Source organism: Indicator indicator, chromosome 7, assembly GCF_027791375.1.
Source record: "Indicator indicator isolate 239-I01 chromosome 7, UM_Iind_1.1, whole genome shotgun sequence".
NCBI classification, from domain to species: domain Eukaryota; kingdom Metazoa; phylum Chordata; class Aves; order Piciformes; family Indicatoridae; genus Indicator; species Indicator indicator.
Genome location: NC_072016.1, coordinates 39,313,106 through 39,329,053, shown reverse-complemented (window position 1 = coordinate 39,329,053; position 15,948 = coordinate 39,313,106). Strand labels below are relative to the sequence as shown.

The following is a 15,948-nucleotide window of genomic DNA, read 5'->3' as shown; positions in this document are numbered from 1 at the left end:
TTCTGTCCTTTCTCTAGACTGCTGACTCCCCTCATCAGCCCACCTCATTAGAGAACATCAGCATTAGAATAGAGTCTTGAACATAAAAGGCAACATTTGGATTTGAAGCTACTTCTCTCACCAGTCAGGCTCTTAAAGTGCTCTTGGTTGCATTCTGCTGTCCTCTCTTGTTCACAGAAGAGCACTTAAAGGAAATTAGTTCTCTTCTATCAATTACAGATACCAAGTGGTCTCTTCTCCCTAGTCTTAGGTGATAGAAGGAGAGGAAATGGCCTGAAATTGTGCCAGGGGAGGGTTAGGCTGGAGATTAGGAAAAATTTCTTCACTGCAGGAGTGGTCAGGGATTGGAAGAGGCTGCCCAGGGAGGTGGTGGAGTTACCACCCCTGGAGGTGTTCAGGAAACATGTGGCCATGGCACCTGGGGCCATGGTGGTTTTAGGTTGACAGTTGGACACCACTCTGTGATTTCATTATTTCAGTAATTTCACTAAAGCCAGGAAAAAAAAATCCAGATGATGAAATCACTCCCTTTTGTTTTTTTCAGTATTGTTTGAATTTGTGAATATGAAATGGTAGAAAATACATCCAGTGCTTGTGCTATCCAGAGAAAGCTTTTTCCATCCAGTGAGTGGGAAATGGGCCTTGAGATAAACATGACAAGAAGTGATAAAACCAGCCTCTGTCATTCCTCAAGTAGGAATAAGCTATCACAAGGCTTCATTAAATATTTCCAGTTCAACAGAACTTAGAAATTACACTAATGTCTGAGACAGAGAGCTTCTGTTGCAAGAACTTATTTTATTTCATTTCACACCTCCATTCAAGCTAAAAACAGACCCAGACTAGCATTGGAGAAGATTATTGCACCTTAAGGGCACCCAGCAAAACACAAAATGGTTTTGAAGCTATCTGGTACCAACAGGAAATTGCATGTTGGCACATTTGCAGATGCAACATGAAAAAAAGAGCACATAAGTTGAACATGATGGCAAAACCCCAAAGCAATCACAGAATCACAGAAGGGTAGGGGTTTACAGGGACCCTTCAAACATGCCATGCCACACAGAAACACATCCAGGTGGGTTTGGAACGTCTGCAGAGATGGAGACTCCACACACACAGACACACCCCCTTTGGGCAGCCTGCTCCAGTGCTCTGTCACCCTCTCATTAAAGAAGTTCCTCCTCATGTTCAGGTGGAACTTCTTATGTTCAAGTTTGTGCCTGTTACCCCTTGTCCTGTCACTGGGCACTACTGAAATCAGCCTGGTCCCATCCTCCTGCTACCCACCCTTGAAGTATTGATAAGCACGAAGTTTCAGAGTTCCTTCAGTGCTGAGTTAGCACAAAGGCTGGGTGTGGTATGGGGGTTGGACTTGATGATCTCCAGAGGTTCTTTCCAACCCCTATCACTCTATGACTCTAATTATATTCAACTATTAGTTAGGAAAACCAAAGCTAATTCACAGACTCACAGAAAACATCTGGCTGGAAGAGACCTCGAAGCTCATCCAGTCCATCCTTTGACCCAGCACTGAAGGGTCAACACTCAACCATGTCCCTAAGCACCAGGTCCACACTTTGCTTGAACACCCTGAGGGATGGTGACTCCAGCACTGCCCTGGGCAGACCATTCCCATGGAATGGTGCAGAAATATTTCCTAACATCAAGCCTGAACCTCCCCTGGCACAGTTTGAAACCATTGCCTCTGATCCTGTTGCTTGACACAAAGGAGAAGAGGTTTCCCCCTCCTTGCTCCAACCTCCCTCCAGGGAGCTGTAGAGAGCAATGAGGTCTCTCCTCAGCCTCCTTTTCTCCAGACTGAGCAACCCCAGCTCCCTCAGACACTCCTCACAGATCAATTCATGCTTCTTTCTTTCACCTGTGGCAGTCCAGAAGCCCTGCATATGTTATAAGAATGTGCACAGCCTCAGACCCCTCAGATTAACAATACCCTGAAGCACTATCTCCTGTTATAACAGGTAATCAATTATTTGTTTGACAGCTTAACTGGATTTCCCCATCATGGCCTTAAAATGTTCTAGATGAGTGACAGTTTTATATCCATGTGGTACTTGTGCAGAATGATAGGAAAATCAGAGAGTCACAGAACGATTTGGGTTGGGTGGGAGCTCCAAGACCATCTAGTTCTACCCCCCTGCCATGGGCAGGGACACCTCCCATCAGCCCAGGCTGCTCAAGGCCTCCTCTAACCTGGCCTTGAACACTTCCAGGGAAGAGGCATCCACAAACCGCCTGGGCAACCTGTTCCAGTGTCTCCCCACCCTCACTGTCAAGAATTTCTTCCTCATCTCCAGTCTAAATCTGCCCTCTCCCAGCTTAAGGCCATTCCCCATCACCCTATCACTACAAGCCCTTGGAAAGTCAGAGTCACAAAGATGCTGAAGGGAGTGGAACACCTGCCTTATGAGGAAGGGCTGAGGGAACTGAGTCTCTTTAGCCTGGGTAGAAGGAGACTGAGAGGTGACCTCACTCATGTGTAGAAAGATGTGAGGGGCAAGTGTGAGGAGGATGGAGCCAGGGTCTGCTCAGGGATGTGCAATGCTAGGACAAGGGGCACTGGGTGGAAGCTGGAGCAGAGGAGGTGCCATGGGAACAGAAGGGAAAACTTTGTGAGGCTGACAAAACGCAGGGACAGGCTGCTCAGGGGGGTTGAGGAGCCACCTTCTCTGGAGACATTCAAAACCTGCCTGGTCATGGTGACCCTGCTCTGGCAGGGGGGATGGACTGGATAATCATTTTTCCAATCCCTGATGTGTGATTCTGTGAAAAGGTGGTGATGGTGGTGGAACACTGTAAACATCTTCTAAACAAGATTTTACAGTGGTGTGTCTTCACAAACAGGTTTTTTATGTGCTATTTTTTTGCATCAAAAAAAGCCTTTCTGGCTACTAAACATGGAGAAGAAAATCAGTTCCATATTTAAGAGCCCAGAAGATGACTTTGCTAACATAAATGCATGACAGCTGAGAGTTTGCATTTGAAACCTGGGATGTCTGTAACCTGTACAATTGGTTTCTGTTCTTTCCTAATAGGCTACAAAGTTTGGGGAATAAAAGAAACTCTGCAGAGTTAAGAACTTACCCTGACTTGCCCAACAAAAGCATTGGCTTCCTCCTCCTGTACAGACAGGTTTCTAGGCAGAAACATGTCAAAAACTGGCCCATTGTCGTTGACATCAGTCACCACTATGTTAACTGTAGCAGTTGAGGTCTGCAGAGAAAGAGAAGAGGATGAGCAAATTAATTTGATTGTACAACCCCACAGAGGACAGCTGATAAGCAACCTTAGTGCTCTAGATGAAACCCATCCAGGACAGAACCCCAGGTAAACACATTTTTGTGGATCAGGAAGCATTATTCATCTGAAGAGTTTACCTTTATCTTTATGGAGAAAAGATGGGAGAAAGCCCAGCAGAGGCTGCAATGATGATGAGGGAACTGGAACTTCTCTGTGAGGAGGAAAGGCTGAGAGACCTGGGACTGTTTAAACTGGAGAAGAGCAGTCTGAAGAGGATTTTCTCAGTGATCAGCAAGAGCTAACAGGGGGGCATCAGGAGGATGGGGCCAGACTTTTTTCAGTAGCACCCAGTGACAGGACAAGGGGCAACAGGTGCAAACTGGAGATTCCACCTGAACTTGAGGAGAAACTTCTTTGATGAGGGTGCTTGAAGCCCTGGAGCAGGCTGCACAGAGAAGCTGTGGAGTCTCCTCTGAAGAGGTTCCAAACCTGCCTGGACACTGTGATCCTGGGCAAGCTGCTGTGTTTGCCCCTCCTGTAGCAGCGGGGCTGCCCTAGATGACCCCCAGAGGCTCCAACCTGTGCCATGCAGAAATCCTGTGAAATCTACAGCCACACTAAGCACACCTTCAGCTGTAACCCCTGAAAAAAGGCCCTGCTTTGGGCAGCAGCCTCACCAAGCCATTAGAAAGTGGCACCTCAGGGATTTCACAAGCAGCCCTGTAACCATTCTCCCTTAAAACACCAAAAAATAGAACCCTGCATCTTCAGCTGCCTCTTTCTGAGACACCTTCTGGTGCACTACCTCCCATGTAACAAACCACAAACAGTTTAACACCCTCAGAGCAGCCTGCAGCAACATTCCCACAATCAATACAGAAGATCATCTAATTTTTATTACAGGGCAAGATCTTTCTATCTGCCACATGGGAAAGCACTTGCAAAGGACAAGTTGTGTACTCACTATCTTCACAGCACGCAGGCAGGCTTTCATTGCTGAGCTGCCAGTTCAATCTGATAACCTACTCTCCACAGGAGAGATTCTCTAACAGGTCAATCTCCTTCACCTTCCAAATCCTCAGGCTTGGCAGGCAGCCTAGGCCAGTATTAGAGCCCCCTTTTGTGGCTGTAAGCTTGGCCCAGTGCTCTGCATCTTTGCTGAGGGGCTGCCTGTGCTAGCAGCCTCCCTTAGCAATCCTTCTGGATCACAGAATGTTAGGGGCTGGAAGGGACCTCAAAAGCTCATCCAGTCCAGCCCCCCTGCCAGAGCAGCATCACCTACACCAGATCACACAGGAACACATCCAGGGGGGTCTTGAATACCTCCACAGAAGGAGACTCCACAATCCCCTCAAGCAGCCTGTTCCAGTGTTCTGTCACCCTCACAGGGAAAAACTTTTCCCTCCTGTTTCCTTGGAACTTCCTATGGCTCAGCTTTCACCACTGCCCCTTGTGCTGGCATTGGGCATCCCCCAGCAGAGCCTGGCTCCAGCCTCTGGGCACTTCCCCTGCACATCTTTACCACCAGCAGTGAGGTCACCTCTCAGGCTCCTCCTCTCCAAGCTAAAGGGCTCTAGCTCCCTCAGGCTCTCCTGAAGTTCTGCTGCAAAGAGCAGATCCCAAACACACACTGCAAGTGGTGTAAATAATATCCAGGCATCACACAGCTTTTCCACTGAGAGCTTCTTCTGCACTTTGCATGGAGGCCAATGCAGAAGACCAACCTTAATAACTCAAAAGTAACAAGCAGAGAGCATCTTGAAGCAAGCAAACAAAAAGATGCTTCCAGGCCAGGTTCTTCTGTTTGTTTATGCTCAGTTATTTGCTAATTGTCTCTGGAACTGCCATTCCCACACTGAAGGCAAAAGTGCTTTACAATTGATGCCTCATTGTCAGCACAAAGCCCACTCCAGAAGGTTTGCCCTGTTGTGTGATGCCTGCTGAATGTAAAGCAATCCTCTGAAGCTAACTGGATCCCCACAGAAGGCAGGGCAATAAAAACGCTTGGAATGAATATACCCAGGAGTGTCTGGCATAAAAATCATCAGCTGGAGACAGTGAGAACTCTCATGTTAGAAAACATTTCCTTTCCATTCAAGAGAATTCTAAGGGGATGTGCCTAATGCTAATCTGTGTCATGGTGAATTTTTGTGATGCTAAAACCAACCTGGAGCAGCTCTCAGAATAGCAAACGATGCACATGTTTGGATCTGGTAATCACAGGACCATAGAATTGTTTGGCTTGGAAGAGACCTCTAAGATCATTGAGCCCAACTGTCAACCTAACACCACCATGGCCATTAAAAAATATCCCAAAGTGCCATGTCCACTCTTTCTTGAACACCTCCAGGGATGGTGACTCCCTGGGCAGCCTGTTCCAATCCCTGACTTGCAGCAAAGAAATTTTCCCTAATATCCAAACTGAACCTGCCCTAGCACAATTTCAGGCCATTTCCTGTCCTTCTATCACCTGATAATAGGGAGAAAAAACCAACCCCCACCTCACCCCAACCTCCTTCCAGGGACTTGTAGTGACCAATGAGGTCTCCCCTTAGGGTGGAATGTTCTGCCCAGGGCAGTGCTGGAGTCACCATCCCTGGGGGTATTCAAGCAGCCTGTGGATCTGCAACTTAGGGATACAATTAGGCATTGGCCCTTCAGTGTTTCTCTTTGTTACTAACAGTCTGTATTGCTCAAGAGAAAACAACTTAAGGGAGAGTCCTTCAGAGGAGGAAGGACAACATCGTTCACCAGTTTCTATTGATCCTTTCCATGCATTTAAGAGCTATTCCTTCCCACCACACCAACAGATCAAATCAAATGTGCTACATTAAGGTTTTTTAATGTTCCCCAGTACAAGCAGATTCTGTGAAGTTTATTTTTGGGGGTAATCTTGTGCTACTAATTACAAAAAGGTCATTCAAGAAGAATGCTTCTTCAGTAGCCTTTTTGTACACTAAATCTCGGTCTAGTGAGTAGTTACTCAGAGGAGTGTATGCTTTATTCCTTGTAAATGAACTGATGTGAAGCAGACCCAGGAAGTATTTACAGGAGTAACAGAAAATTCTGTGTAATTAATTAATTCTCTGTATGCTATTCAATAGTAAACCTCCATCTAAATTACCTTGATCTAGTGCTACCTGTCTGCTCTAAGGAAGATAATTAATTCAAGTGTCATGGGAAAGAGATGCTCTCCTTTATTAATGATCTTCTGAGATGACTGAGGTCTAACTTCTACAAGGCACTGAAACAAGGCTGCTTATGGTTCACTTAGTGGATGAGCACCCTCCTGAAAGGCTGATCTGCTCTGATTAAGAATCAGAGAGGCAGAGAGTCACAGAACTGTTGAGGGAGGGGTTGGAAAGGACCTCTAGAGATCATTGAGTCCAACCCCCCTGCCAGAGCAGGATCACCTAGGGCACAGAAACACATCCAGGCAGGTTTTGAATGTCTCCAGACAAGTAGACTCCACAACCTCTCTGGGAAGCCTGCTCCAGTTCTCCATCACCCTCACCATAAAAAAGTGTCTCCTCATGTTGAGGTGGAACCTCCTGTGTTCTGGCTTGTACCCATTGTTCTTTGTCCTATCACTGGACACCACCACACAGAGCCTGGCACCTTCATCCTGACATCCACCCCTCAGATACTTACAGACATTAACAGACATTACTAAGATCCCCTCTCAGCCTTCTCTTCTTTAGACCAAACAGCCCCAGGGTTCTCAGTCTTTCTTCAAAGGAGAGATGTTCAAGTCCCTTCATCATCCTTGTAGCAGCTCTGGACTCTCTCCAGCAGATCCCTGTCTGTCTTGAATTTGGAAGCCCAAAACTGACTACAGTATTCCAGGTATGGTCTCACCAGGGCAGAGTAGAGGAGGAGGAGAACCTCCCTAGACCTGTTTGGCCACACTGTTCCTGATGCACCCCAGGATTCCACTGGCCCTCTTACCAATACCTAATGAATGTTTCCCAAATGGCTTTATAAAGTAGTCCCTGAGCTCTGCTGTGGCAAGGCCTCGGCACAAACACATTTCTGAAGTGCTGGGTGAGTCTTTTAAGGACTAGAGATTTGTATTTGGAGCTCTCAACTCTGCTTACATCACCCAGCACACACAGAGACAACACACTGGAGTTTCCTGTTTCATGGATATCAATGGACTGACACACACAGAGTCACAGCAGCCACAGCTGAAGGGCACAGAAGGCTCTTTTTCTGTCTCCTGAGAGAAGCCATGCATATTTATTTCTAACTTCTCCCTCTGGAATGCAGAGACATGAATTCTGCACCTGAAATCCCACCCAACCACATCACATCTCAGGGAAACAACTTGAGCTTACTACATTTGCTCCTTCTGCTCACCTACAGCTAAGGCTCACTGCTAGGGAAATAAAACCATTTCCCTACCTGCTCAATTCATGCCCACTTAATTGTTTGCTGTGCACTGTTAACAGTGACAGGGTGGCAGGTCTTGTTGTGACAATGTCAGAGAAAAAACACAAAGCCTGGTTAATGCTCCAGGTCCTAACTCAGAATGTCCTAACTCAGAACCTGCACAATCAGAAAGGAACAAAATAGCTAAAGCCAGTTAAGAGAGAGTGATGAAGAGCCCTAACCAAGCAGCAGAACAGAGAACACAGAGCAGTCAGGAAGGGTGACATTTCACTCTGAGAACTCTGATAAGACAAGAAACAATGGATACAAACTGGAACAGAGAAGATTTCACCTCAACATGAGGAGAAACTTCTTTACAGTGAGGGAGACAGCGCCCTGGAGCAGGCTGCTCAGAGAAGTTGTGGAGTCTCCTTCTCTGAAGGCTTTCAAAACCTGCCTGGAAGCATTCCTGTGTGGACTACCCTGGGTGACCCTGCTCTGGCAGGGGGGTTGGACTTGACGATCTCTGGAGGTCCCTTCTACCCTCTAATGTTCTATGATTCTATGCCCATATCTGACTCACACAAGACTTGGCTGCAGTGTTTCTTTTGTTGAAGAATAACAAAAAAGCAGGAAGAGAAGCAAAGGCTCTGAGTTTCAAGACCAATGGACATTACCCCAGTGACACCCAGGCTCTATCTACACAAACCTTTTGTAGGGGCTAGCAAAATAGTTGCAGATTACAGATGTATTTGATCAAGACTCATATAAAAGCTACCAGAATGAAACTCTGGAAGTGCCTGGGAGCTGTTAGAGGCCATTGTGTGGAAGGCTGCCAGGATGCTCACCCCATCAGGTCTGCCATCCGAGGCTGTAACGATCAGAATGTAGCGGTCGGTGCTCTCTCTGTCCAAGGCCTTTCCTAATGTTAGCACTCCAGAGCTAGGAATCAAACAAAAACATAACAGGTTACCCACAACAGGTTTCAGACACCTGCAAGCTCTGCCTGCTGTTACAAAAACCTTTTCCCCTAAGCAAGTTCAGAAGCTTGTAGGCTTTATTGCAATGGTGTAGATAAAACAATGAAAAGGGTGAGTCAATTTGTAATGCTTCCCACCTCTGATATCTGCTGGATTCAGGATTAAAAATAACAGCCAGGGGATCAGAAGCAAACTGCTTGGATTAACAACCTAAATTAGAAATGTAATGAAATTCACTAAGGGCAGGTTTAAAGTCCTGCATCTGGGGAAGAACAACCCCAGGGAGCAGTAGAGGTTGGGGGCTGAGCCACTGGGAGGGTGCCTGTCATGGGTTGAATTAGAATCCCCCTCCACCCTCCCACCCTCATAACTTTATCTTTCAGAAATCTGCCCCAGAGAGCAAATCTCACCACACTCAGAACTTGGAAGTGAAAATGGAATTGTATTTACAACAGAAACTAAATATAGCAATCTAAAAGGCAATAGACATGTAGAGAGAGTATTTACATATGTGTGTATACAGCATAACAACAGCACAGGAGCCCCCTCTACCTTTGACTCAACTCTGTCCCTTCCTTGGGGACAAAGGGCCCCAAGAAAGCTCAGCCACCCCCTCCCCCTTCTACCTTTTACAGAAGCCCAATAGAAAAAGGCCCAAGGTCAGAAGGAAGGTAGCACATCCCGAAAATCCCAGAAGCAGAGCCAGCAGCAAAGAGAGAGCAAGCAAACTGTGCTGCAAGATATAAGGTTTCCAATACACCAATGGAATTATATTAACCTCTCTATTGTTATTATTTTGCATCCAATCCTTTGATTATTTGTATTATACTCAGAAGTCTCCAGAAATTCCTGTTTACAACTAGTATCTAAGCTAGGGACTAGCTTAAGCCACCACAACACCTCTCAGGAGAAGGACCTGGCAGTCCTGGTGAACAGCAAGATGACCACGAGCCAGCAATGTGCCTGTGTGGCCAAGAAGGCCAAGAGCATCCTGAGCTGCATCAAGGATCACAGAATCAGAGAATGGTCCAGGCTGGAAGGCACCTCCAAAGCTCATCCAGTCTGACCTCCCTGCAGTCAGTAGGGACATCCCCAACTAGACCAGGTTGCTCAGAGCCACATCCAGCCTGGCCTTAAAAAACTCCAGGGATGAGGCTTCTGTCACCTCCCTGGGCAACCTGTTCCAGTGATCCACCACCCTCAGAGTGAAGAACTTCTTCCCAATATCCAATCTAAATCTGCTCTGCTTTAGTTTGAAGCCCTTGCCCCTGGTCCTGTCCCTGCAGACCTTTGCAAACAGTCTCTCTGCAGCCTTCTTGTAGCCCCCTTCAAGTTCTGGCAGGCTGCTATTAGGTTTCCCTGGAACCTCCTCTTCTCCAGGCTGAACACCCCCAGCTCCCTCAGCCTGGCCTCACAGCAGAGCTGCTCCAACCCCCTGAGCATTTTCATGGCCCTCTGAGGACTCTCTCCACATCAGGTCCATGTCCTTCCCATATTGAGGGCTCCAGACCTGCACACAGCACTCCAGGTGAGGTCTCCCCAGAGCACAGCAAAGTGGCAGAATCTCCTCTCTGCATCTCTGGCAGTGCTGCTTTGGATGCAGCCCAGGCTGCCCTTGGCCTTCTGTGCTGCAAGCTCACACTGCCTGCTCCTGGCCAGCTTCTCATCCATCAGCACCCCCAAATCCTTTTCTACAGGGCTGCTTTCTAACACCTCATCCCCCAGGCTCTATTGATAGTGAGGATTGTTCCAGCAAGCCCAGCCTTGACCCTTGAGACTTCCATGAGAGATCATACATATTTCTCAGCATTTGCTCAGGACAGGAAAGGAAGAGTGAATAAAACACAAAGCACTGATTTGTTCAAGTATTCATTCATACAAAAGAATAAGCATCAAAGTGCAGCTGAAAATAAACCCCTGACAACTAATTCTGCTATGCTAACACTGACCTTTAGCTGCATTTGAATTTCTCCATCGTCATCATATTGCCTTTTTTGTCTCCTCCTTCCTACTGCTGGAACAACTGCAATCTACAGTCTCTATTGAGAATCCAGATGACAAACATTTAACAATCCAAGCCCCTGCTATGGGCAGGGTCACTTCCCACCAGCCAAGGTTGCTCAAGGCTCCATCCAACCTGGCCTTGAACACCTTCAGGGAGGAGGCATCCACAGCCTCCATGTGCAACATGTTCCACCTTCACTGTCAAGAATTTCTTTCCAATCCCAAGCCTAAATATAATCTCCTTAAGAGACCTGTAGAAACTCCTGCCTTTTACTCCAGGGTTTGGATGTGCTCACATCCGTTCAATACCTCAGCTTTCCAACACCTTTTTCCCTTGGGAACATGAGGAGGTAAGGAATTACTACAGATTGTGCTCAGGTTGCACCTGCAAAAGTACAAAAGTGGCTCAGAGTCCTCAGTCTAAGGATGGAAGAGATCAAGTAGGCAGATGTAAAGGTGGTGATATTCAGTACTCATGCCACCAGGTAGGGAATTACACAGTGATTAAGTGACACGAACCAGAATGCAGTAGTCATCCAGATGAGAAGAGGGAAGAGGATCATGTTCTTGGTCTCTGCCTTCACCTTAAAGCATCAAAAAGTGTTTTTACAGAACACTGAGATAAATTCCTCTAGCCTTACTATGCCACTCACAATAACTATTCACTTGGCTTAATATTAATTCTGCAGTCATCTCCCACAGAGACATCTCAGTCTACAAAAAGCATGCAGAATGCTGAGGAAAACTTTGCATAATGAGTTTCCAAAAAGCAGATGCAGGGAGAGCAAGAAGGAGAAAATACTTCACAGATCTTTCCTTTTCACCAAGAGGCAACAGATCAAAAAGACAAAGCCCTGCTTGAGTTTGTGCTGAAACCCTCGGTGTGCCATGATGCTCTGACAGACCTGGGGAGGATGTGAGGCTGGGGGTTGTTGGGCTGCCCCTGGTGGGTCCTCCAGGCTGGATGGGATGGAGGAGAACTCCCAGCTGCCCAGACAGGCCCTGGGATGTGAAACCTGCAACTGTTGCTACACTGCCTCTGGACATGTGCAGGTGTGCTGTGCCTGCAGCCTTCAGAGAGCCCACCAGAGATTTCTTGTTTGTTTTCAGCCTAAATTTTCATGCCACCCTGTGTCCAGTTCTACAGCCTCCAACACAAGAAGGACCTCTTGCAGCAGGTCCAAGAGCGGGACAAAGATCATCAGAGGGTTGGAGCACCTCTGCTGTGAAGACGGGCTGGGAGAGTTGGGGTTGTTCAGCCTGGAGAAGAGAAGGCTTCAAGGAGACATTACAGAAGCTTTGCAATATTTGTAGGGTGCTACAGGAGAGACAGAGAAGAACTTTTCCAAAGGCATGGAGCGGCAGGAAGAGGGGTAATGGCTTCAAACTGGAAGAAGCTGGATTTAGATTAGACATTAGGAAGAAATTCTTCTCCATGAAGGTGATGAGGCACTGGAACAGGCTGTCCAGAGAAGCTGTGGAGAGTCCAAGCCTGAAAGTGTCCAAAGCCAGGTTAGATGGGGCCTTGAGCAAGCTGGTCTAGTAGGAGGTGTCCTGGTCTGTGGCTGGAACTAGATGATCTTTAAGGTCCCTTGCAACCCAAACCACTCTACAATTTGTTACTTGACTTCCAGAATACCTTCATGCCATGGGGAGAAGTTGGGCTAAATTTGCACCATTTTAAAGTCTCTCTGGCATGGAGAACTCTGAGGGGTTTTAGGGTGCGATGTGAACAGTGCTTGTAATAAGCACCAACTATACAAAACAATTACTCACTGAGTAATCTCTCTTTGGAGTATGTCTCATGTAGCCAGGCACACTTCTCATTATTCCAGCTGTAGAGGTCACAGGGTGTTTCAGAGCAGGTTTCTCTAGAGTGAGGGCAGGATTGCTGGTGCAGAAAGCCCTGCAGATCTCTGCTGGAGCTACAACTGCCAGCACTGCCTCTGAGCTGATGAATCCCTTCCCTGATCTGAAAATTCCAGCCCTAAGCAATGAACAAAACCAGAGCCCAACATCCCTTCATGCTCTTGCCACCTCAGTGAGAGTTTCCTCGTTCTAAGTTGCTCCTTTGCTTGCCTGACAAGTCTTTACTGTTAGAGGACCCATCAATTGTGGTGGGTAAGAGCATCAGCACCCCTTGGGATCTTCAAGGCTTTCATCTCCTTGCTGTGTAAATGATTTGGTTCTCTGTGTATGGGAGACCTATCTCAGTGAGAAACCTCGAGCTGATTCATGATACACAGACCTGTTTCAGTACAATCTCCTCCTCACACTAAATTAAAACAAGGTTTTGCAGTTATACCCACACCATGAACAAACCCCAGGTTTTGTCCCATCAAAGAATGACAGGAATTGTAAGGGACCTCTGGAGATCATTGAGTCCAACCCCCTGCCAAAGCAGCATCACCTAGGGCAGGTCACACAGGAACACATCCAGATGGGTCTTGAAGGAGACTCCATAACCTCTCTGGGCAGCCTGCCCCAGGCCTTCAGCACCCTCACAGGAAAGAAGTTTTTCCCCACGTTGAGGTGGAACTTCCCGGGTTCCAGTTTGTATCCATTGCCCCTTGTGCTATCATAGGATACCACTGAAAAGAGCCTGGCCCCTCCTTCTTGACAACCAACATTCTGATATTTCTCAACATTAATGACATCTCCTCTCAGGCTGCTCTTCTCCAGGCTTAAACAGCCCCAAGGCTCTCAGCCTTTCCTCATCAGACAGATGTTCCAGTCCCTTCAGCATCCTCATAGCCTCTGTTGGACACTCTCTAGTATATCCCTGCCCCTCTTGAACTGGAGAGCCCAGAACTGGACATAATCCTCCAGATGTGGTTTCACCAGGGCAGAGCAGAGGGGGAGGAGAACCTGCCTTGACCTGCTTGCTACGCTCTCCTTGCTGCACCCCAGGATACAGCTCACCACCTCCCCTTCCTACAATGACGAAAAATTACTCTGGAGTATAAATGATTCTTGGGTAAAATAAAGAAGGTGGTGGGACAGGCACAGTTCTGTCTGGTGCTTATCATTTCATGATGTTCCCTCTCTTTCTAACTCTATTTATAAAGTTATTACCCAATTGAAGGAAAAGAGGCTTTAAAACAATCCTCAAAAGACTTCCCACTACAGACCAAAACGCTTCAAGGCAGGAAACTAAAGCAAAACTTGTCCCTGTCATTAGTCAAGAGCTGACAAGCAGAAGGTTTCTAATTAATCCCTGGTCACTCTTTTAAATAGAATGTTTCCACCTTGGTGAGTTTTACCTACTGAAGTGTTTAAAACAAATAAATAGTCCCCTGTGCAAAACTCCAGACTGCAATAACATCCATGGATCTCTCATTAACAGCCAGTCTCAGGAGGAGCCTTTTCTTTTCCTCTCAGCCCACACAGGCACTTCCCTGAAAAGTTACAAGTCTGTTTGCTAAGGGTTTTACACTTACCTTTGAGAGAGATTAAAAACTTGCTGAGGATCTCCATTCTGAATGAGGTATCTTATAGGGTCACCCTCTCTATCAAAAGCCTTTAGGAAAAAAAAAAGAAAAGAAAAGGAGGATAAAATTAAGTCAGTTCCAAAGCTTTCTTTTCTTCCCTTCAATTTAGAAACTGGAAAAGTAACCCCTGGACTTCTATTAAAGTTATCTACAGGAATGGCATCATCCTCTCTAAGGCAACAGTGGTAATTACTGTTGTAGGCAGGCTACTCAGGGGAAAGCTGCAGCACCTCAGGATTCCTGTGCAGCAGAGAAGTGACAACATCACAGAATCATCTGGGTTGGAAGGGACCTCTAAAGCTCATCCAGTCTGCAGGAAGATAGCTACAATTATACCAGACCAACACCCCTGCAGTGAGCAGGGACATCCTCAACTAGAGCAGGTCAGCCAGAACCCTCTTGAGCCTCACCTTGAATATCTCCAGGGATGGGGCCTCAGTCACCTCTCTGGGAAAGCTGTTCCAGTGCTCAACCACCCTCATTGTAAAGAAATTTTCCTAACATCCAATCTCCAATGTCCAGTTCTGGGGCCCTCACTTTAAGAAAGATGTTGAGATGCTTGAATATTATGCTTGGACACCAGAGAAGGGCACCAAGGCTGGGGAGGGGTCTGGGTTGGTTAGCCTGGAGAAGAGGAGGCTCAGGGGAGACCTTATTGATCTCTACAACTACCTGAAAGGAGGTTGTATCCAGGGGGGGGTTGGTTTCTTCTCCCAGGCAAGCAGTGACAGAAGGAGAGGACACAGTCTCAAGCTGCTCCAGGGGAGGTCTGAGCTGGATGCTAGGAAGAAATTCTTCACGGAAAGCGAGATTGGCCATTGGGATGTGCTGCCTGGGAAGGTGGTGGAGTCACCATCCCTGGAAGTGTTTAAACACAGCCTGGATGAGGCACTTGGTGCCATGGCTTAGTTGATTAGATGGTGTTGGGTGATAGGTCGGATTTGATGATCTCGAAGGTCTTTTCCAACCTGGTGAATTCTGTGATTCTGTATTCTGATCTCCTCTCATTTCAAACCATTGCCCCTGGTCCTATCACTGCAGGCCTTCTCCAGCCTTCTTGCACAGACTCTCAAATTATTCCTGCATCACAAGTGTGATATTCAGGCTGCATGCACCTACTTTGACTTTTTTTGCAGCCACAAACTGATGGCACAGAACTTTCTGTTCTCTTTGTTCCTAGCCTTCATTTCCAATTCCAATCCAGGTTCTCCTTTCTGTTAGAAGGCTGAGATTTTGGTAATCTGACTGATGCCCTAGACATTGCAGTGTCCACCCTCCACAACAATTAGCTTTTGAGCAGATGAAAATTGAGAGGAGAACTACCAGAAGGGTTACTAACAGCAGCAAAACAAGAATATTCCTCCTATGAGATGGCACAAAGGATTTCCCAGAATCCCAGCACAGCCAGGGTCAGACAGGACCTCTGCTGATGATACAGTCCAGCAACAGCAGCTTGCCCAGGATCACAATGCCCAGGTGGGTTTGGAATCTCTCCAGAGGAGACTCCACAACCTCTCTGGGCAGCCGGCTCCAGCACCCTCACAGCAAAGAATTTCCTCCTCATCTTCTGATGGAACTTTCTGAGTTCCAGTTTGTGCTTGTTGCTCCTCTTTCTGTCACTGTACACCACCAAAAAGAGACTTCCCTCAGCCTCTTGCCTCCCACCCTTTAGCTCTTGCTGAGCATTGCTCAGCTGCCCTCTGGGGCTGCTCTTCTGCAGGCTCTCAGCCCCAGGGCTCTCAGCCTTTGCTCCTCACAGAGCTGCTCCAGGCCCCTCAGCAGCTTTGCAGCCTGCCCTGGACTCTCTCCAGTAGTTCCCTGTCTTTCTGGAACTGGGGAGC

At 47.2% G+C, this 15,948-nt stretch overlaps 1 protein-coding gene across 2 annotated transcripts in view; it reads right to left on the bottom strand.

Moving 5' to 3' along the window:
* Positions 1-15,948, bottom strand: part of PCDH15 (protocadherin related 15) — a 320,955-nt gene that overhangs the window by 86,155 nt on the left and 218,852 nt on the right. For both annotated transcript variants that reach the window (XM_054382646.1, XM_054382647.1), the window contains 3 exons: positions 14,057-14,136; positions 8,481-8,574; positions 3,106-3,234 (listed from right to left, as the gene is read on the bottom strand). In XM_054382646.1, the coding sequence (XP_054238621.1) occupies positions 3,106-3,234; positions 8,481-8,574; positions 14,057-14,136 (303 nt within the window). The remainder of the gene's footprint in view (positions 1-3,105; positions 3,235-8,480; positions 8,575-14,056; positions 14,137-15,948) is intronic.